This window comes from Squalius cephalus (genome assembly GCF_949319135.1).
Source record: "Squalius cephalus genome assembly, chromosome: 18".
NCBI classification, from domain to species: domain Eukaryota; kingdom Metazoa; phylum Chordata; class Actinopteri; order Cypriniformes; family Leuciscidae; genus Squalius; species Squalius cephalus.
This window is the reverse complement of record NC_137139.1, coordinates 30,091,158-30,113,706: the sequence shown is the minus strand read 5'-3', so window position 1 is coordinate 30,113,706 and position 22,549 is coordinate 30,091,158. Positions and strand designations below refer to the sequence as shown.

The window sequence follows — 22,549 nt, the reverse complement described above, 5'->3', positions numbered from 1 at the left end:
TCATACAGTATGTGCCGCTCCAAGTATAAGGGCCTTTCCTTGCCATAAATGCTTGGATAACATGCATACGTCTCCTTTGATTAAAAATAATGGCTAGTGCGGTGGCTGGGATATACATAAACCTACCAACATCCGTCGCCATGATTTTTGGAATGACTTATCGCGAGAGGAAAAAATGACGTTTTAGTCGCATAACATCAGTTAATGGAAACACCGTCATTTCACAATCGTTTTTTATCAAAATTTCGAAAATATCGCTAGTTTTGCTAATTTTTACGCAAATCTGTAATGGCCTCGTGGCTAATGGCACAGAAATGGTTCTTCTAAGGCATGGCTGCAAAAGCCCCTATTTGGAACCTTTATTATCAAGAGTTTTTGCGGGTGTTTTACAGAAGCTCTGAGCTGTTCTGTTGAACAAAATGAGCAGAACTGTTGAACTTGGAGGGCCGCTTTGAGTTACGAGTCTCAGACTCGCGCCAACTCACCGGACCTCTCTTGCTCAGAGGTGACTCAGATGCTGTGAATGGCTTCAGGCTTTGTTTACTCACTCGCACACGCATTTATTAAAGTCGACGGATATGGACTGACAGAAACCCATAAGCCTTATCAAATCCACAGTCACTCACACTCACCTCTCAAACTTTGATATCTCACACACACAGCACATACCGCAAGCATCCTATCTTCACAGACAACATCAAATACTTCATCCACACGTACACAGATGCTTCCCACCCCCACGACACCAAACCACACTTTCATATCTCTCCTTCAAACACCCAGCGCTGAGGTTTTTAGCACTTCGAGAAAGCTGCACGGAGAATGAAAGCAGTCATCACGGGTCAGTGGGCACAAGGCTTGTTTGAGAGATTCAGCGACACTTTTCACAATACTGTGAATCAGTTCCTGCTGAGAGCCGGGATTCAATCCACACACCAGAAAACAACGTCCGTAACACACAGGCCAGACCTGGAAATAAAGCACAGCTTCCCGAGAGACGTGCAGGATAAGGTTAAGATGCTCAGTGACTTCACTCTGTGATCATTGTCAGATCCTGTAGAGGATCATCACACACAATCACTGGCCCAAAAATACACAGTTCAGATGGCTTCCTAATCTCATGCACCTGATTTAACTCATTAGAAAAGCCAAAAAGATCTGATTTTTTTTCCTTTAAAGCAAATTTAATCAGGGATCATACTCATAAGGCTATTTTCAAACATGCAAGTACAGCTCCTATCTATTTCAATGGATAAACACCAACATTTGCATACTTATTCATTTAATTATTTAAAATCTGGAATGAAATCTGACAACGATGGCATCTTTTTTTAGCTTAAATCACACACAAAAATCAGTATTTTTCATGCTGGTCTATGGGCATGCACATTCCAGAGTAAACAAACAGGCGAATGTCTCTTTTAATCATAAAACTTAATACTCAATATAAATTCAGTTTACACTACACCATTCAAAAGTTTGGAATCTGTTTTTGTAAGAAGTATCTTGTGCTCACTACGACTGCATTTGTGACCCGTGCTGGAAAAATGAGTCGGAATGAGCAAATTTTCAAAAATGAGTTTTTGTTATTTTCACATTCTCTATTAAAAAACCTTCAAAATGATGTATGGTTTGTTGGAATCAGAAAAAAATTACTGAGCTACACCTGTTTGAAGTCGATACAGTCAGCAAACTCAATTTTGAGAAAAATCGAGTTAAAGGTTCCAAAACAAAATCACCAAGCAACCATATCTTAAATCCCTGGTAATATCACCAAATTTGGCACACACCAAGTCAAAACCAAATATCTATAGGAGAAATATATATTCAACTTCCTTTCCATGAGACCACAATTGATTAACATTAATGAAACAGTCCGACCTACTGTACAGCAAGGATGTAATATAATGTTATACATCAGATGTTTTTTCCCCAACAGTTAACCAAACGTTCACTTAAGACATAACAGATAATGTTTGCGTAAATACTCGCCAAGACTGATATTTTGAAATACTGTAATTCTGTGTATGTGTGTAAATCGGGATCGCTTTGAAAGATCGTTTTGTTTACATAAGAAAATTAGTTCTCATTAGACTCATGCCATCGAGAAATTACTAAGAATATTCACAAAGTTGAAATGCTGCGCTTTACAACAATACCAAACTTGTGCTGAGAGGAAAATTTGATTTACCACTTTTTAAACATTTTTTTTATGTGTGCCCCCCTCCCCATATCTTATTTATAGGCCTTTTTGTCATTTATTATATTGGACAGTGGAGGAATAGAGAGAAAGAAGAGGAACAGGATCAGAAATAAATCATGCGGGCCGTATTTGAACCAGTATTTCTGTGATCATGCAGTTCTCATATGTGCAAATGAGCACATCAGCTGAACTCAGAATATCATACTCTTATGATGTATCCCGTATCTATATATGCCAGAAATAGTAACCGCAGTAGTATGCTCTCTATCCATTGGTTATCACTGTGTGACATTATAACTGATTAGTTCTCTTCTGTGCAATGAAAGAGTGGGTGTCTCTTTAAAGCCGACAGATGATTACAAATTTAATTGACTTAATTACATGATATGCTTTAAATGATTTGATGTATTAATTAAACAAATTAATTTCATTAAATGCATATCCTTTATTTTACGGGTGCATGAACGCATCCTTATTTTGTTTATGTCGCCAAGTTTCGGTAAAGCAGTGTACTAAAAGCAAATAACAAAATGGTCAGTTAGTCTGGAAAATCCATCGTCACACTCATTTAGAAGAATCAAGTCAGTCAAATTAAACGCTAACACAAAATATTAAACAAAGCTTAACCCTTAACATATTTGTACAATATTTCTACAATGTGACCAGTTTAGTTCGATTAGAGAACAAATAGCTGATATATACCGTTTTGTTTTTTTGTAAATCAAATACATAAAGCACAATCATAGTATTCTGATTCCCAAACGAATTAATATGACACAGTTCTTTGTAGCAAATCAAATACATACAGCGGCAGCACAACCATGCTACTCCGATTGCCAAATGAATGACTCTAATGAGTCGGTTCTTTTAGGTGAATCAAAACTATAGAGTGCAACCAATGTAGTACCCAAAACGGATGACTCTTAGGAGACGGTTCTTTTAATGAATAGTTCAAAAAGACAATTAACTGGTTTGTTATCAGTGCTAAGAGACCCCCAAGAATTTTTTTTTTTTAACTTTTTTTTTTAACTTGGAGGGTTCAGTACTGCTTCTTTTAATTAAAAATCCAGGAAAGGGGGGGAAATATCTCAATTTAATGCTCTGGCATGTTTTTTTTTTATTATCTAATTTTTTAATTGGCCTTATAGGCTGTCATTTTTAAGCATGACCAAGTGGGTCATGCACAGTTTTAATATTTTAATATTTAATATTAGAGCAGTAGTTGAGCAGTATTGGGTGTTAATGAAGTTTTTATTTTATGATTTTTACTTGATATGCTACATTAAAGCAAACTTTATTTTTCATATTACAAACTTTATAAACTTTTTTTTTAAACTGGGTAACCCGGGGCAGTGAATTAAACAGCCCATATGCATAATTTAATGTTTTTAAAATGTGCAAAATCCATCAACAACCACAACCAATCTTAGACCAGCCTCCTTTTTCTGTCACCTCATTAATCAAAACAGCCATAAGTGCTGATTAGTCTATGGAAGACCCTTTTTACTTCCCATAACATGAAGTCAGTGTGAATTGTATTGCAAACACGACAACATAAATGCATTACCATTTCATCTTCAGATGCAAATATCTTCTTCATATTCAAGACAGCAAATTCACTATAAATTTGAGAGATGGTGCTCTCTCATAGTAATTGGATGCAGTGGTTGCGGATTCAGGATTACACTCAGATGGTAAAATGAGACAAATTCATCACTCCATTAGGTTTTAAACTGCTGTTGGCTTTAAATCACAAACCTATGGGGCTAATATAGAGTTTAAAGTATGAATAGCTAGCACAGTAAAAAAAATAAATTATTTAATGCATGTTTAAATTTCTGTATTGCCGTTATTGATGCTCAAGAATGCAACATGCAATATTGCAACCAAGTGTATGTAAAACTTCGAAACAAGATATTTATGTGAATAATTTTGTCTTCTATTATGCATCTTTTCAGGGCAGACCAGGATATTTTTGTGAGAGAAACAAACAACAGTTGGTTTAAACGCTTGTGATTAGAGAGATTGATTTAGGGAGCCGATGAACACGAGTAAATCTATAATTGAAGCACAACAAATATGATACGCCACAAAATTCAACTGACAGTATTACACATTTCAAGGGAAATAATCTATTTCGCAAAAATTCTGACTGGGGATACGTTTTATGCGGCTAAGTAATTGTGTACGTCATGACTCTCTAGTGTACGACTGATAAGATCGCATCCCAATCAGACAGAATATAATACAGCAGATGCCAGTCGGTCCCTCATGTGTCTTGACATCACACCCACAGTCTCCAAACCAGCACTCACATCTTTGAGCTGTCAATCAATTACTGCAATAAGACCGCATCCGCAGCATGAATAGAATGTGTGTAATAAGCTCGCTGCGGCTAACAAGTGGACAGAAGTGCAGTCAGGAAAATAGGACAGAGAGACTTAAAGCAGAAGAGAAATAAAGCATGAATCCATTTCAAAAGGTTACATCATGTCACACACAAATCTGAACGCCCACATGTCTTCTCTTCCTGCTGGTTAGTCTAACTGTGGATGTGGAAACAGCACTTGTGATGTTAGCAAACAGTGCACTGCGTGTCATTAGACCAGCTAATGGACAGCGTACATGCTGACAGGGATATGAAAAGCCCACACCACAACTCTTTGATCTTTAACAAAATATCTATTGAATTCTGAGTTCATATTCTCAGAAACTAAATTAGACTAGAACAGACCAAAACAGACTGAAACAGAAGAGAGAACACTAGGTGAGACCAGAATATGATAGACTAGAACATAACAGAGTAGACTGCATATATACATACACACACACATATATATTTTATATATATATATATATATATATATATATATACACAGTGAGGAAAATAAATATTTGAACACCCTGCTATTTTGCAAGTTCTCCCACTTGGAAATCATGGAGGGGTCTGAAATTGTCATCGTAGGTGCATGTCCACTGTGAGAGACATAATCTAAAAAAAATAAAAATCCAGAAATCACAATATATGATTTTTTAACTATTTATTTGTATGATACAGCTGCAAATAAGTATTTGAACACCTGTCTATCAGCTAGAATTCTGACCCTCAAAGACCTGTTAGTCTGCCTTTAAAATGTCCACCTCCACTCCATTTATTATCCTAAATTAGATGCACCTGTTTGAGGTCGTTAGCTGCATAAAGACACCTGTCCACCCCATACAATCAGTAAGAATCCAACTACTAACATGGCCAAGACCAAAGAGCTGTCCAAAGACACTAGAGACAAAATTGTACACCTCCACAAGGCTGGAAAGGGCTACGGGGAAATTGCCAAGCAGCTTGGTGAAAAAAGGTCCACTGTTGGAGCAATCATTAGAAAATGGAAGAAGCTAAACATGACTGTCAATCTCCCTCGGACTGGGGCTCCATGCAAGATCTCACCTCGTGGGGTCTCAATGATCCTAAGAAAGGTGAGAAATCAGCCCAGAACTACACGGGAGGAGCTGGTCAATGACCTGAAAAGAGCTGGGACCACCGTTTCCAAGGTTACTGTTGGTAATACACTAAGATGTCATGGTTTGAAACAAGCGTGCCGCACAAGCCCTGAAAAGTGAAGCCAAAACGTCTCGATCGCCCCCCGGTGACTGGTCCTAGTATAGGTCATAAGCCCCGCCTCCCCGTGTTATTCAACAGGACGTGAGACCAACTAAACAATTAAATTACACTTCAAATATCTTTTTTCCAAATGTGGTTTCTTTCATTTACTGTCTTTTTTATCACGCTGATGTAAGTTCAAGTGTCTGTTTCAAAAATAAGTTGGTTTTTAGTTAGTTACGTGATGCGGTGGTGTAACGTCATGATTGACAGCTGTGATTGACAGGTTCTCTGAGCGAAGTAGTCACTGAAGCACCAACGGACATTTTTTTCGGGATCTTCGGAGTGCTGAGGAGATTGTATTTACTTTATTTTAACAAGCCTCTTGTCGTACTGCAATCAATTTTGAAAAAAGTGTGCAGAATGCACTCTCCCGACGAGAGTGAGGACGGAGCGTTGATTTCGCGGCTTTACTTCCTGCTCACTACTGCGCAGGTCTGGTCCCGAGATCGCTACTGCGCAGACTCAAGTTCCAATATGTCAGCGCCATATCGGGACTCTGGCGGCTTCAGTTCTCACCAATGGAAGAGAGCGAAGGGGCGTCGTCCATCTTTTTTTACAGTCTATGGTTTGAAATCATGCATGGCACGGAAGGTTCCCCTTCTTAAACCAGCACATGTCAAGGCCCGTCTTAAGTTTGCCAATGACCATTTGGATGATCCAGAGGAGTCATGGGAGAAAGTCATGTGGTCAGATGAGACCAAAATAGAACTTTTTGGTCATAATTCCACTAAACGTGTTTGGAGGAAGAAGAATGATGAGTACCATCCCAAGAACACCATCCCTACTGTGAAGCATGGGGGTGGTAGCATCATGCTTTGGGGGTGTTTTTCTGCACATGGGACAGGGCGACTGCACTGTATTAAGGAGAGGATGACCGGGGCCATGTATTGCGAGATTTTGGGGCGAGGCTGGGTCTTCCAACATGACAATGACCCGAAGCACACAGCCAGGATAACCAAGGAGTGGCTCTGTAAGAAGCATATTAAGGTTCTGGCGTGGCCTAGCCAGTCTCCAGACCTAAACCCAATAGAGAATCTTTGGAGGGAGCTCAAACTCCGTGTTTCTCAACGACAGCCCAGAAACCTGACTGATCTAGAGAAGATCTGTGTGGAGGAGTGGGCAAAAATCCCTCCTGCAGTGTGTGCAAACCTGGTGAAAAACTACAGGAAACGTTTGACCTCTGTAATTGCAAACAAAGGCTACTGTACCAAATATTAACATTGATTTTCTCAGGTGTTCAAATACTTATTTGCAGCTGTATCATACAAATAAATAGTTAAAAAATCATACATTGTGATTTCTGGATTTTTTTTTTAGATTATGTCTCTCACAGTGGACATGCACCTACGATGACAATTTCAGACCCCTCCATGATTTCTAAGTGGGAGAACTTGCAAAATAGCAGGGTGTTCAAATACTTATTTTCCTCACTGTATATATATATATATATATATATATATATAAAATAACGACTTTATTCAACTATTGATTTTCTTCTGTGTGGGCCTCTTACTCAGTTCACGAGAGCGTTACGACACATGCTGGAGAACTGAGAAGATGACGCTCACGATCATTTGATGGGAAAGTGTGAGGATATTTCGCAGCATTGGTAAGGCACTTTTACGTTTTCTCGTTGGTTTCTCACAATTCGGACATCCAGGAAATGCACAGTTTAAGAACCATTTTAAACACTACATCGAGACCCATCTGGGTCATCTTCTCAGTTCTCGCACATGAACTCAGAGGCCCACACGGAAGAAAATGAATAGTTGAATAAAGTCGTTATTTTTGTTTTGTTTTTGCGCACAAAAGGTTGAGCCACTGTAGTCACTTGGACTATTTTAACAAAGGATCTTAACTTTTCTGTACCGGCAGAATGAAATTGCCTAGAAGCTTATGATGTAGTCAGACAGCTCTCAGGTTTCATCAAAAATATCTTAATTTGTGTTCTGAAGATGAACTAAAGTCTTACGGGGTTGGAACAACATGAGGGTGAGTAATTACTGACAGAGTTTTCATTTTTGGGTGAACTAACCCTTTAAATTTACTAGTCTAGATAGACCAGACATGCTAGACTAGAACATAATACAATAAAATTAAATAGAGTAACAAAGAACAGAACAGAATAGAATAGAATAGATCACAATAGAATAGAATAGAATAGAATAGACTAGAATAGAATAGGCTAGAATAGACTAGACTAGACTAGACTAGACTAGACTAGACTAGACTAGAATAGAATAGAATAGAACAGTGTAGTGGAGTAGAGCATATATGATCCTTCATAGAATGGAATAGAACAGTAAAGTGAAGTAGATTGAAGCAGATAGACTAGACTATAATATAACAGAGTACACTAGACTGGACTAGAATAGACCAGACCAAAGTAGACTAAAACTAGAATAAAACAAAGCTTAGTCGATTACACTAGACTAGACAAACTTAACAAACTTAAATAGCGTAATAAAGTACAGCAGATTAGATTACAACAGAATAGAATATCTTAAATAGAACTAGTGCTGCACGATTAATCATATCGCAATCGCGATGTCAAGACTACGCGATTATATGACGCAAAATGCTGTGATTTTATATTAAATAAACAAATTAGCGCTGTTAACGCAATTAACGCAGCATCTGTTAATTTTTGGCATCCTTTGGCTAGTGTTACATCATCCCGCTCTTATTCATGCAAATGCTTTTAAATCATGCGCGATAAGACTAAAAATAACGCGCTGCCTGTGAATGTCCTGACCACAGTCTATGGTCCTGAATGTGACACACAGAAAGACCTGCGCTAATATCATGCCAGAATACAGCATGCCAGAATACAGTTCTCTTTCGAGCTTGAACGAACAATAACACACACAATTATGCCAAAATGTCTTTTTGTCGAGTGTCTTCATAACATAAGAGTAGTCTTATGATGAACGTGAAGAGTTGTGACTTGTGAGAGAATGAGGCGTGTGAGATCCGCGTCTCTGACCGCAGCGGCTGGTCTTAAAGGAACAGTACACAGTTGCCACTAATTATATCTGTCACTAAAGTTAATCAAAGAACAAAGGGAACAGAGAAAAACACTCACTGCTCTTGACTAAAGAACTTTTTTCTTTAGGCAGATTATCACTAATCTGTCTGTGCATTTATTTTCCTTGAGCACCAAGCAAGTTGACTCATGAAACCATTTGTTTATTATATCGCATATCGCAATCGCAATTGCAATATTGACCTCAATTATCGCAATATGACATTTTCCCCAAATCGTGCAGCCCTAAATAGAACATAATGGAATAGAACAGTAAAGTGGAATTGATTTACTAGTCTACAACATAGACTACAACAGAGTAAACCAGACTAGACCAGATTAGACAACTAGAATAAAATAAAGATTAGTAGACTAGAGCAGATTACAACAAATTAAATAGAGTAATAAAAGTACAGCAGATTAAATTACAACAGAACAGAACAGAATAGAATAGAATATAGAATAGAATAGAACAGAACAGTGGAGTGGAGTAGAGCATATATGATCCTTCATAGAATGGAATAGAACAGTAAAGTGAAGTAGATAAAAGCAAGACTAAAACTAGAATAAAACAAAGTTTAGTCGATTACACTAGACTAGACTTTGACTAGACTATGAATAGAATAGAATAGAACAGAACAGAACAGAACAGAACAGAAGAGTGAAGTGGATTACAGTAGACAGACGTGTTTGGAGGTTCTGCAGCAGAGCTGGATGTGTGACTCACTTTGAGTGAAGCGCGGTGGGTTGTCATTGACGTCACTGAGGTGCACAGTGAGAGTGGTGGTCCCTGTCAGACCCCCCTGATGGCCGCCCATGTCTCTTGCCTGGAGCACCACATGGTACAGCGCCTGAGCTTCTCTGTCCATATCTGGAACCGCCGTGCGAACTATACCTGCAGAGACACACAGAGAGAGACAGGAGCAGATCACTCACGGTCACAGCATATCTCACTTTGGCAATACTGAGCAGTTTTCATGCCAGTGAGTTAATTAGGTTAAACTGAAGTGAATTAAAAGGAATCACATTGAACATCCTACACCATCACACTGCTGGAGAAGGATACAGATCTGACTACTTGACTAATGGGTCAAACTAATCTTTCAGTGGATGGAACAGTCACTGCGTTTTGAATTTGGGGTCAGTATGATTTTGTTTAATGTTTTTAAAAGAAGTGTCTTTTGCTCACCAAAGCTGCATTAATTTGATCAAAAATATTTGTTATGCCATGACAACTCACTGAGAGTTTGGCATGGTAAAGAATATGACAATGTTGATGTGTTTGATTTTGGCCGATTAGATCTGCTACACTGCTGCTGTTATTGCTGCTGCTGCAGAGAGAGAACAGGACTTTCTACTGCCAATACACACACATGACACACTGCTGCTGTACAATATGCATGAATTACCCGTAGAGGATCTATACAGGTGGAGCTGGGGAAGGAGGAGGGTTTCTGAAAGCGCACTGCAACTGCTACAGTAAATGCTGACCAGTATTAAAGGTTGAGCAGCGAGTTCATTGGCTACTGATACAGCAGGAACCAATCAGCTGTGCCCTATAGAATGATGTGATTGTACTTCTGATTGATCATTGTGTTCACGCGCTCATCAAACATGTCTGTGATTGACTAAAATGATCAGTGCTTCAAAAACATGTTGTAAATAAACATCAATGATGCTTTTCACCGAGCCGTTACACAGATACACACAGGAGCGTTTGAAAGCAGTCATCTATCAGCGGACCGGTCAGCATCATTACTCCAGTCTTCAGTGTCACATGATCCTTCAGAAATCATTCTAATATGCTGATTTGCTGCTTTATACTTTTAGACAGTTCAAAAGAACAACATTTATTTGAAATAGAACGATATTATAATTCCCTTTAGATCAAATTAATGCATCCAAATAAATGTATTTCTATTAAATACCAAAAAAGTCAGACAAAGATGGAGAGACTCAAGCAGAAGTGACAACATGTTGGCAACATTTCTGAACGGTTATTTGATGAATTAATGTAGCTTATGTGTAGTTATCTTCTAGTCATTGATTAGCATATTCTGTCATGATAATCTATAAATCGTGTCCCTGGGGGCGGGGTTTATGTAAATTCTAGGGTTGGTGATGTCACAATCCGGGAGGAATGTCGTGTAGTCCCTACCATCCGTTTGTTGTAGTCCTTAAAAAACGATTTCTTCAAAAGAAAATATCTCCCTTTGCTTTGAACTTTGAGCGTCGTGACTTTGCAGATGTTGTTTACACACTACACACTACTTAAAGTTAAAAAAGTGAAATCATAATCAACCACCACTTTAATTTCTGGTCTTTTTATGATAATTTTTGACTATTCAAAATCATGATGACTTTTCAGGATTACATCACTTCCTACTGCCTGAGTCTTTTCATTTTCCATGCACTCGCAGAGGTGTGAAGAGCACCTGAAAACCACACTCAAGTAAAAGTAAAAATAGCAAAAATGACTCCATTACAAGTTCACCAATTCCAATACCACATGAGTAAAAGTATCTGATTTTATCAGTGCTTAAGTATTTTACTTGTACTGAACGTAGGCTCAAAGATGCACTAGTTCTCCACACCTAAGAGACATGCCAGTGAAAATAAAAAACAGTTGATTTGTGAAGAGAGCAATCACATATTTATTTTCTAAAGTCAAAATAAAACTGAACGCCTCAATATTGCACTAAATCAAGGTCGACACCACAGCCCCTTAAGCATCTGCAAACACTCAATTTTTAATTAAGCTCAAGTGCTCAAATGGGCATAAGTAAACCAATATCACTCAAAAAGGTTTCTCCAATATAACGATAAATAAAATAGTGTTACATGAAATTAAATAGTCAACGTCTACTTGCACCGGACATGCTGGTTTCAATTTCATCACCGGCTGCAGTCATGTCCTCATCTCATATATAAAACACTTGCGATTCACAACTACCTGCTAATGCACTCACACTTGCTTAAAGTAGCCATGTTGACAAGTTTGGGAGAGTTAGAGCAAAACACACAATATATATAGTAGTACCTTCAATGCCCCGTAGATGGCGATATCGGTTCTTTTGAAGCAGAAATAAACTGCTGCAGAAAAAGTTAGGTGCCATGCAAAACTTAATGATTTAATGCATTACTCATTACAAATGTATTGGAGTAAAGTGTACATGAAGAGTTCAGATGCAAAAGCCTCTAAGTGCCATCTGAAATTTTCTTCTAGAATGATTTTTTTTTTATCAAGCTCGTATATTTAAGTTCAGTAATTTCACTAAAATGGCATTGAAAATTACCTATTAATTGTCATTTAAGTGAAATTACTGAACTTAAGTATACAAGCTTGATAAAAATGATCATTCTAGAAGAAAATTTCAGATGGCACTTAGAGGCTTTTGCATCTGAACTCTTCACATATACTTCAAAAATGTAGTCAAGTAGAGAAAACAATACAAAAGTAGCCAAAAAGATACTTGAGTACAGTAACTAATTACATGTACTCAAATACTACAAAGTTCTGTATACTTGTATAATGGGAGGTGTTCACTTGCTCACTGCAATGGCCATGCCCGACTGAGCTGTGGTGATTTTGAACATCACTCAGCCTCATTCTTGCACTACAAATGAGTACGCTTACATGCACAATCATAATGCGATTATAATGGGATTTTGGCAATGTTGCGATTAAACTTTACCACATGTAAACATAATATTCCGATCAAACAAATGCGATTAAGCTCATAATCATAGTAACCATAATCGCAATAAACTGGCATGTAAATGCCTTAATCGCATTACCTCTCTGACCAAAGTGTGCATAAGCTCGGATGTATACAGATGCCGTGTGTTGAACTCTGTGACATTATTTTGAAGTTTTCCGTCTACTCCGAATAGCTGAAATCTGTCTCTGCTCCTTATCTTACAATTACAATGGTTACAGTGGCTTCACGGCGCAGATAATATCCAATACGTCCATATGTAACAGGTTCTACTCGACTCGTTTCGAGCGGGATTCAAATCGGGGTTGTCTGCATGGGAACCTGACATGCTAACAAGGATGCTAAAGACTGCAGCCCATGCCGGCGACCCTGGTTCGAATCCACTCGGAGCGAGTCGAGTAGGACTGGTTAAATGTGGTGCCGTGACCCAGATGGGAGTGAGGTTTAGGGGGTGAGTGTAAAGTAGAGCAGTAAGAGCTGTGTGTGTAAACCTCACTCATTCAAATCTCAAGAGGCACACTAGCAACTGCAGTTGTTAACGTCCTTGTTAGAGCACCCGCCTCCCTCGCCGGAGACCCAGGTTCGAATCCCGCTCAGGGGTGCATTTTCCGTACAACGACAAAACTCGCTGCTTAACTACCATAGTATGATTCATTGTTGAAGAAATCAAATAGCTAGTCACAACTGTTTCCCAAAACCCTGATGTCGCAAAGTGGTCATTCAATCACGTTGGTTAATGATGTCAAACAGGTTTTGGAGTAATAACTTCTTTTAATGAATCTCTTTGAGATTGAATTAATGCTAGATGTTTTGCTATAAATTATGGACATCGTAAAGACTATTTCTAATTTTTCTCAGTTATTTTGCTTTATTTCCAGATTCAATCATAGGCTCGTTCTTACGTACTAGAGCACGTTCGCACATGCGCACTCTTCAAAAACGGTGCTTTAAATCTCTTGACAAACTAAAAGACATAAATGACATTTGTATGTATTCTAAATAAAAGACACAGATCGTACTGAATGTCAGCTTGCTTATTTTGCAAAACAAGAAGCTATGGTTCTAAGCACAGGTCGAGAGCTGTCGTTCCAACCACACAACTTTGCGATGCTGCTTGCGAATGTTCGTTGGACTCGTTGGACTATGCTGATAACGACAGAACTTGTGAACAAATTTGGCTAACGATGCTTTTGGGAAACGCACCCCAGAGCGTGTCGAGTAGGACCGGTTACACATAGAAATGTGTTTTGCACTTGATGAAAGTGGATTACAACAGTGGCCAGTATGTGAGTTCATCATTTGTGCTGTGCATATGTGAATAATGGTGTTAAAAATAACCACACTTCTTATGCATATTCAGAATAAAGAAAATAGCATGTAAACGGCAAGCAAGTGAAGAGGGTTGCTCGTGTCATGTTAACATCTCTCTGCAATTAAGTCCTTACTCTGATTATTAGAAAGCATTGTTGGTGCACATTTAACCATATTTGTTAAGAGCTGAGTGCATGTGTTTAATGAGGTTTTTGGACCACAGCCCAAAAGTCAATAATCCTTCACTTAAAAATAAGAAACATTGCATTTTACAGAATCTAACAGAACACACACCTGACTGCGGGTCCACAGTGAAGTACTGCTGGCCTTGAATCACTGAATACACCAGTTTGGCACTGCTCCCATACGTTGGGTCATCAGCATCTGTGGCTGTCACTTGAATAACCGATGTGCCTAGGGAAAGAGAGAGACGAAATAAGAGATATTTTGACAAAGTCAAGGTTCATTAAGCATGTGACCCTCCATCTTTTTTTCCAAACACAGCTCAATGACAGCAGTCATAGGACATTTGCGTGTGAATCTGAGCGCAGTACCGATGTTGGCCATCTCAGGCACGGTGGCGCTGTACAGATCGCCCTGGAACACAGGTGGGTTATCGTTGATGTCTTGCACACGGATGATGAACTGGGAGGACGGCTCCAGGGCTCGGCCGGTCTGTCGGTCTGTTGCCGTGGCGATAAGGCGGTACTGGTCCTTCTCCTCGCGGTCTAGGGGTTTGGTGACGTGGATATTCCCCGTCCTGCTGTCAATGACGAACACCGAGCCGGCCCCTTCACCTTTTAAAATGTATTTTGTGCGTCCATCACCCCTGTCCACACTCGAATGAAGCTGAAGGAATGAATAAAAGGTAGAAAAACACAAAATATGTTAAGAAGTTCACAAAATCATTCCCAAATTCCATTTCTATGAAGCCTGTATATACAGTGTGAAAGGGAATTGTAATATGATCTGTGTTGTAATACAATATATATATATATTTAAAGTAATAGTAAAAACAGTTTGCAAATAATTTGTTTGAAGACTTCAGCTAATCAAAATATTTGAGCTCAAATGATTTATGTAAAACACAAAGATGAAAATTGTTCAATAATATAATTATTTATTAAAGGAAGGCTTTATAAGGCTTTTATGTGTGGTCTCATTTGACATTAAGAGTGACTGTTTCATTCTGTAAATGCAATATTATGCTCAAGTATTTCTAAATCTAAGAAGTTTTTGTTCTTGTTGTTGAAATAAATGAATACTTTACAGCAAGGACGCATTAAATTGATCAAAAGTGACAGTAAATTAGAACTTCCTATTCATCAAAGAATCCTGAAAAAAATGAATCACAATTTCCAAAAACATATGACAGTACAAACTGTACAACATTGATAATAATCAGAATTTTTTTTTTTTTGAGCATCAATCATCATATTAGAATGATTTCTGAAGGATCATGTGACACTGAAGACTGGAGTAATGATGCTAAAATATTCAGCTTTGATGACAGGAATAAAGTATATTGCATACCAGAAAGGCAGCATGTAGATCTGAAGTAGACTTTGAGATATGAAGAACAATTTCCCTTAAATTTATAATGCATTTTATACAGTACACAGGCACAACAGAAGGTGTTACCTAAATCTAATGCTATTTTCTCACTTGGATAATACTCTTTTCTAAAAACATCCCGTGAAAATAATGACTTCAGAGACCGTCTGGTTCCATGTGAATAAATAACTCCATGAGGTAATGAGATGTGTTTGTTGTTTTCAGTAACTGAGATCCTCAAAGGCCTAACCACACAAATGTAATATCCGGGTATTAAAAAAATGACTTAAGGGAAAAACTGTCCGTAATAAATGTACAGCTTTACTAATAAAAAGGCATTTCCCTTTTTAATACTTTCCGACAAAGTCATAATTGCTATGTTTGAGCTCTGGGCAGGCAGACTAATCCAGGATCACTGTGAAAGGGCACCTTTCACCAGGGGCAAAAAAAGACCTCTGTGTCCAGATATCCAGTGTGTCTGATACGAGGAGCACCAGGTGTTTTTGGACTGATACGGGGCTGATGATTGGCCGGGCAGAAAATTCATTAGCTCAGTCGACCAATAAGGTCACAGGGGATCTGTGAGAAACGGAACATAAATGTGCCGAATAAACCTGTAAAACCAAACATGCTTTGGCTATGAAGAAGCAATAGAATAGTGTTCACTGCGTATTGCCTTTCTATTTTTTTTTTAAATGTAAACAACGCAGCCTGTCATTACTGCGAGTAAATAAAACATTTTTAATCCAGTATGTGTGAAAATGTTTAAAAACTCATGGCAATCTGATTAAATAATGATTTAAAAAAAAAAAAAAATCACATGTTGATAATATTTTGTGTCTGAAATTGTTTTGAATTCCATAAATGCTGCACTATATCAAGTGTCAAACATTTTGTAGTGTTGTCTGAATTCTGAGCAAAATTTCATTCACATTTCACTTCAATAACACAATTAAATAACACATTTCAAATCCGCAAAAAAAAAAAAAAAAAAAAAACCTGAATTGAACTGTCCCATAAATGTTGTTTCTTATTCTCAAACAGCGTTAAAAAGTATATTTTTCAGGCTAGACCAGCCAATGCACATGTGCAGTCCTGAGCGCGAGTGGGACCTCATTTATAACCGTTGCGTACGCGCAAAAAGGCCCTTAAAGAGGCGTACGCCACTTCCGACGCATAATGATTTATAAAAACAAACTTGACGGGAAAATTTGCACACCTGCACGCAAACTTGGACCCATGCGTACGAACATTCTGGAGACGGAGCAGTTTGGCGACACCGATGGTGAGCTGAGGGACTGACGGCAGATGAAGGAAAAACACTAAATCTTCATTATGAGTCCTAATCATAAATGCAGTGCATGCTCACAAGAACAGTTTAAATAAATAAAATAATTTAAAAATACTATTTGGCCAGTGGAAAAGATTGAGAAAACGTTCTCTGAAATGTGTTTTATACTATTTGATTTATTTATTCAAAAACAAGGCAAGGATAGGCTACTAAATGATTTTTAGCAATGTAATGTGACGGCACATCCGTATCTCATATTTTCCTAATGTCTTGTACCGTTAAACATGGTATCACGTGGATGAATATGCATATGCAAATGATATGCAGATGAGGTTATGCATAGTTAAACTAGGCGTTGTCAGCTCCATTTTTGGTTATTTCGGGGAGGAGACGCACGCATGTGCACACAATCTTCCGCTGACTGGGATTTATTAAGGGAATTTTTTTGCACAGGCTCTGGCATATGCACGATTTTATAAATCTGAATATTATTTGGCTTTCGGGCACACGTACAGTTTTAGTAAGGATCCTACGCACAGTTTTATAAATGCGACCCCTGAGCTTGAAACAGCAGCTGCAGTGATGCAATGACTTTACAAATCAGTGATTGGCTCTTTTATTTAGAAGGCGGGACATTTCTGTAACCATTCATAGTAATAGGAGTGCACCGTCTTTGCCATAACGCACTCTATTTAAAAATGCTGGGCTGTTTCAACCCATGTTTGGATGTTGGTTTACATATTTTTAATTCAATTTTAAACCTAACAGTTGGGTTTGCCCATATTTGACCCAAACATGGTTTGAAACAACCCAGCATTTTTTAGAGTGTACAATCAATATGTACGGTCACCGTGATTTTGCCAAGTAAGACATGTTCCTGGATCAACATATTTTATTGATCCTGGAATAACATTCCTGTCCCAAAATTTAGTCCTTACACTATCCCCACCCCTAAACCTAACCCTACCCATAACTTTTCCCTAAAATCAGAGGGAAATGATAGGTGAATAACACTGATGTTGAAGCACCTCACCCTGGGTCTAAGCCTAAACTTGACATAAACTGTTGATCCAGGAACATGTGGCACTTGGTAAAATCACGTTCACCCAATATGTACACTGACTGATGCTATTTTGCCCATAATCCAATGTGAAAAGGAAAAGGAAGCCCTAAAATGCTCCTCAGGGACTCAAATTGGTTAATCAAGCTATTATGTCAACTATTATAATGTCATATTATAATGTCAACTCGATTGTCGAGTTCGCGCAGTTAGTTAGTTACCTATGATCTTGACAAAGCGTGAACTCGACAATCGACTACTGTGGACTTCGACCGAAAACAGGATGTAAATACAGGTATGTGCGCTGACTGAATTAACATCACTTTTATTAATATCTTTCACATCTACTGCAGTCAGATTCACCGTGTTCACTCTAAAGGAATCACTCACATGGCTGTGCACTTGTAATGACACATCAAGGATGTTAAGAGGCTAAAAGCAGGTTTAAAACTTGCCCCATTGAAGTCAACAGGGTGCAAATTTTAAAAAGAGGATATCACGGTGTAGGCAACACCGATTTTTGTCGTTGTTCTCTGTACTGACAGCACTCCAAATTTACAAAAAAATGAGCTGAATGTTAAAATTGACCGGAGTTCTCCTTTAACCGTACAAACGAACCTATTCACTAAAGTGAATCAGACTTTTCGAAGCTACAGTTCGCAAACAATAGGACTTTAAAAACAGTATAGCATTAAAATAAATAAACTATAAATCACCCACTTAAAACTATCATTGTAATTTTAGGCTATGATGACTGAATGGTTACTTGCAAAAAAAATTGAATATCCTTTTATTTTGTTTCTAGCTGGACATTATTGCATGGTTCGAGTTGGAGCTGGCTTCCAAAAATTTAAATTAAATAAATAAATGATTTAATCTATGAATCACCCACTTATTTTCAATTTTTTTTATTTTACTTTATTATTTTTAAGTGATGACTGAATGGTCAATTAGAAAAAACAATTTGATTTAAAATGTAATTACTATTTATGCTTCTAGCTGGAAAATTTATGGTAATTATCTAGTTCAAGCTGGCTTCCGATAAAATAAAAAATAAATAAATGTTATATTACACAGCTGAATTACTGTCACACAACTGAACAAATAAAACTTCCCCAAAGCAGGCTACTAACAAAAATTAGTAAACTGTTGTACATTGAAGCTACTTATACAGTGGCAATATCTCTTTATCCACACACTGCAGATGTAGAATGAGCAGTGTGTTATTATGACATAACAATTCTCTGGATTTTCCCCTCTCACCTACACACACACACACACACACACTCACACACTCATGCACAATAGCGGTCTACACGTCCATCTGTGTTGTCCTCATCTCTCAGCTGTTCGCCTCTCACCCTCCAAGTCCATCTGTTTCACTCTCTCCCTTTCTCTCTCTCTTTCTGTTTGTCCATCTGTTTAACCCTCATCTAACACCTCTCTGTCATGTTTATCCATCCTGCACGTTTCCGACAGCTAATATTCTGCCTTTGTCTGCCTCTGTAAGTGTGTGTGTGAGGGAGGAGAGGAGAGTTTAATGGGAATTAAGTTATTATTTCTATAAGCTGGGTCAGGGTGAGAGAGAGAGTGAGCTGACGGCCAGCTAGAGGGAGCTGAAGGGATTATTCATCCTTCACTCGGGTCTCTTTCTCCGTCTTATCTTTGTCTTGTTCTCACAGCTTTTTGGAGTAGTGCTTTAGTACAGAAGGAGTGTGTGTGTGTGGTCAGAAGAAGGCTTTACAGTGGTTTTCCCATCCTGTGATCACACTAAAGCTTGGCATGCTGGGAAACTGAAGTGGGTTGAGGGAGCTTGTGATTAAAGGAGCTCTTAGCTTCTTCCTCCTCTCTTCTCGCATCTCTTCCCCCTGCTTTTAGTCTTAAAACAGTGACAACTTTCCATCTTTTTCATTTGTTTGAGTCTCTCCCAACCAATTTTTCAGTACTTTTTAGACTTTCAGACTATTTTTAGACTCAATTACCCGGTTGTCAAACACACACCCACATCCTCAGCACAAATATAAAGTGAGTGCACACACACACAACCTGTGCTGTAGATATACATATATATAAATATAGATATACATACATAAGATTATTCTGGTTAAGAATTGCTCAGGATCAATCACAGATCATATTGTTTAAGGGCAGGATTATCTAAACTATGATGCATCCTAACATAGAAATAACGTGGTAATAAAAGCACCACAGTCTCATACTAAACTCTAAATATATTTTCATATTGATGATATTAACCTTGCAAACTTTGGCAAATACGGTGATTGTTTTGCGCAACAATTTTGCATATTTTTAAATGTCAGTACTTGTGATTTTATTCATTCATATTGCTTTTTATGTAAAAAAAAAAAAAATGTTAAAAAGCAAAAATCTTTTCAAAAAACTTTTTTAAAATAAAATAAAAACAGATAATAATGATAATAATAATTATTATTATACAAATAGTGCACATTGCACACACCAGTGCTTATTATTTTATTTTCTAAAACAATTTATATTGGTTTTTAGCAAAAATGTTACAATATTAAAAAATAGAAAGTTTAAATAATATAATAAAAACAATAATGAAGTGCAAAAATGTTTTTGGCTAATTCAAAATATACCACAAGATAGTCTAGATCAGTTGGATGGATGAACAACATGTAAAAGCATGTTAAAAAGCAAACATGCTTAAATGTAAAAAATATTCATAATTAAAATAATATAACAAAATTGAGCAAAAAATGGCAGCTCATTTAAAATATACCACAAACGTGTATAGTTGGACTAGCAGCTCGCGAACTGGTTTTTGATCAACTTACATTAGCAAAAAACATCTTAAATTACTTACATTTCGATCCGTTCATCACACAAAGCTTCAAAAGACTTGGAATATAGCGCTCAAGTTTGATGAACTCTTATGGTGCTTTTTGTCACTTTTAGCTGAATTCTTAAAAATATATTCTATTCTATTATTATTATTAATCTTTTCTTGCAGAAACACACACACGCTAAGTACATAGTGTGTATTTCTACATACATATAAATAAATACATAGATGGACCGGAGCTCTGCAGTTCTGTCAAGACGTCTGGATTAATGGATCTGTGCATTGATCATCCCTCATTACCATGTCTCCTCTCCACACAAACCCCAGCACTGCACCGCTGTGCATCTGACAGCATGGGATATTTAAATCTACAAATTAGCACGGAAAGTACCTTACACACACACACACACATGCATTTGCATACGTCAGACCGGAGATGTAAACTCAGACATGGCAGCGCTCAGCCGTAGCAGAACACGAGTGCACAAGCTGTCAGAGTGTTTTAAATAAGTGAGGTAAGAACATGGATTCATAATCTTACATTAACACTCGTCCTTCTATGGAGAAAAGCCCTGCATTTGCTACACAGACAGATGCTTGGAATGATGTTTGGAATGGAATACTAAAACTAATTTTTGCATACTATAAAAAAAAAACAATGAGTAAACATTAAGATAAGTCAGCTCAGAATGGGGAAAGACCAAAATTAGTCAAGTTTGGTCTCATATATTGCGCTTGTTTAGCTCAAATTACAGAATTAAACATCTATTTTAACTGTAAGGAAGGACAGTCAGTAGGAAATGGTAACTCTGCATTTTTAACTGATTTTAGCATAGGAATTCTTTCTCTTGTCATTCTGTTCAAAAGATTACTTGAAGGAAATGTAAAAAATGTATGTTTGAAACCGTTTCCAGTTCAAGCTACAATCTATTGTATGCAAAGTAATTCAATTGCGTGATCAAGTTTTTTTCCAGGTTCCAGCATAGAAAGTTCGAAAGAAAAGTACAGTACAAGAATGTTTATTTGAAACAGAAATCTTTTGTAACATTGCAGTGTCTGTACAAGGGATCGACCGATATGTGATTTTCAAGGCCGATGCCGATACCGATTATTACAGATCAAGTAGACCGATAACCGATATTTTTAACCGATATATAGCCCATATGTCTAGTGTAAAAACGTTAATTAATGTCAAAATTAAGAATAACAAAGGGTTTTGACAAATACTTTCTTTAAATGCTTTTAAACATATCTTTAAATCTGAGAACTGTTATTAATAACATTAATAATAATAATAATAATAATAATAACTTAAAAAGTGCAGGGAGCACTCTGTAAACATTTTGTAAAACTTAAAGACTCTAATTTAATGGTTAAATTAAAGTTTAGTAATCAAAAAGCATTTCTAATTAATTGAAATCATCAAACTTATTCACTTTATTTACAGTTTAACAAAAATTAAATTTTAGGGCCCTATGAAAAACCAAACTTTTATTTTGACGGGTTGCCGTGGAGATCTTTGCATTTCTGTGTGTTTATGATATGATGATAGCTTTTCTCAGTTGAAGCGTTAAAAAGCTCATGAAGTGACTCAAAGCGGCTCTGGAGATGATGTTTATGCAATCATGTCCTCATATAATAATGCGGCTGAGGCTGAAAACAGCGCAAGCGTCACCTTAAGCCTTAACTTTGAGAGACGACTGATGCGTGATCAGTGAAGCAGCTCCAGTCAGCAAGTGCTTTGACATTGGTCTAGTCTACAGAGTGGTGAGTTTGACAGGAGGTGGCTGTGTGTCATAGCCAAATATAGCGCATTTCAAAATTAAATTATTTTATCGGCAAATCGGTTTTGAAAATGGCCGATACCGATAACCATAAAAATGCTTAATATCGGCGCCGAT

The 22,549-nt window shown here is 37.5% G+C and overlaps 1 protein-coding gene across 2 annotated transcripts in view; it reads right to left on the bottom strand.

Annotated features, from left to right (window-relative positions):
* Nucleotides 1-22,549, bottom strand: part of cdh24a (cadherin 24, type 2a) — a 77,449-nt gene that overhangs the window by 27,420 nt on the left and 27,480 nt on the right. For both annotated transcript variants that reach the window (XM_079849067.1, XM_079849068.1), the window contains exons 3-5: nt 14,471-14,765; nt 14,211-14,330; nt 9,614-9,781 (exon numbers count right to left, since the gene is read on the bottom strand). In XM_079849067.1, coding sequence (XP_079705193.1) covers nt 9,614-9,781; nt 14,211-14,330; nt 14,471-14,765 — 583 coding nt within the window. The remainder of the gene's footprint in view (nt 1-9,613; nt 9,782-14,210; nt 14,331-14,470; nt 14,766-22,549) is intronic.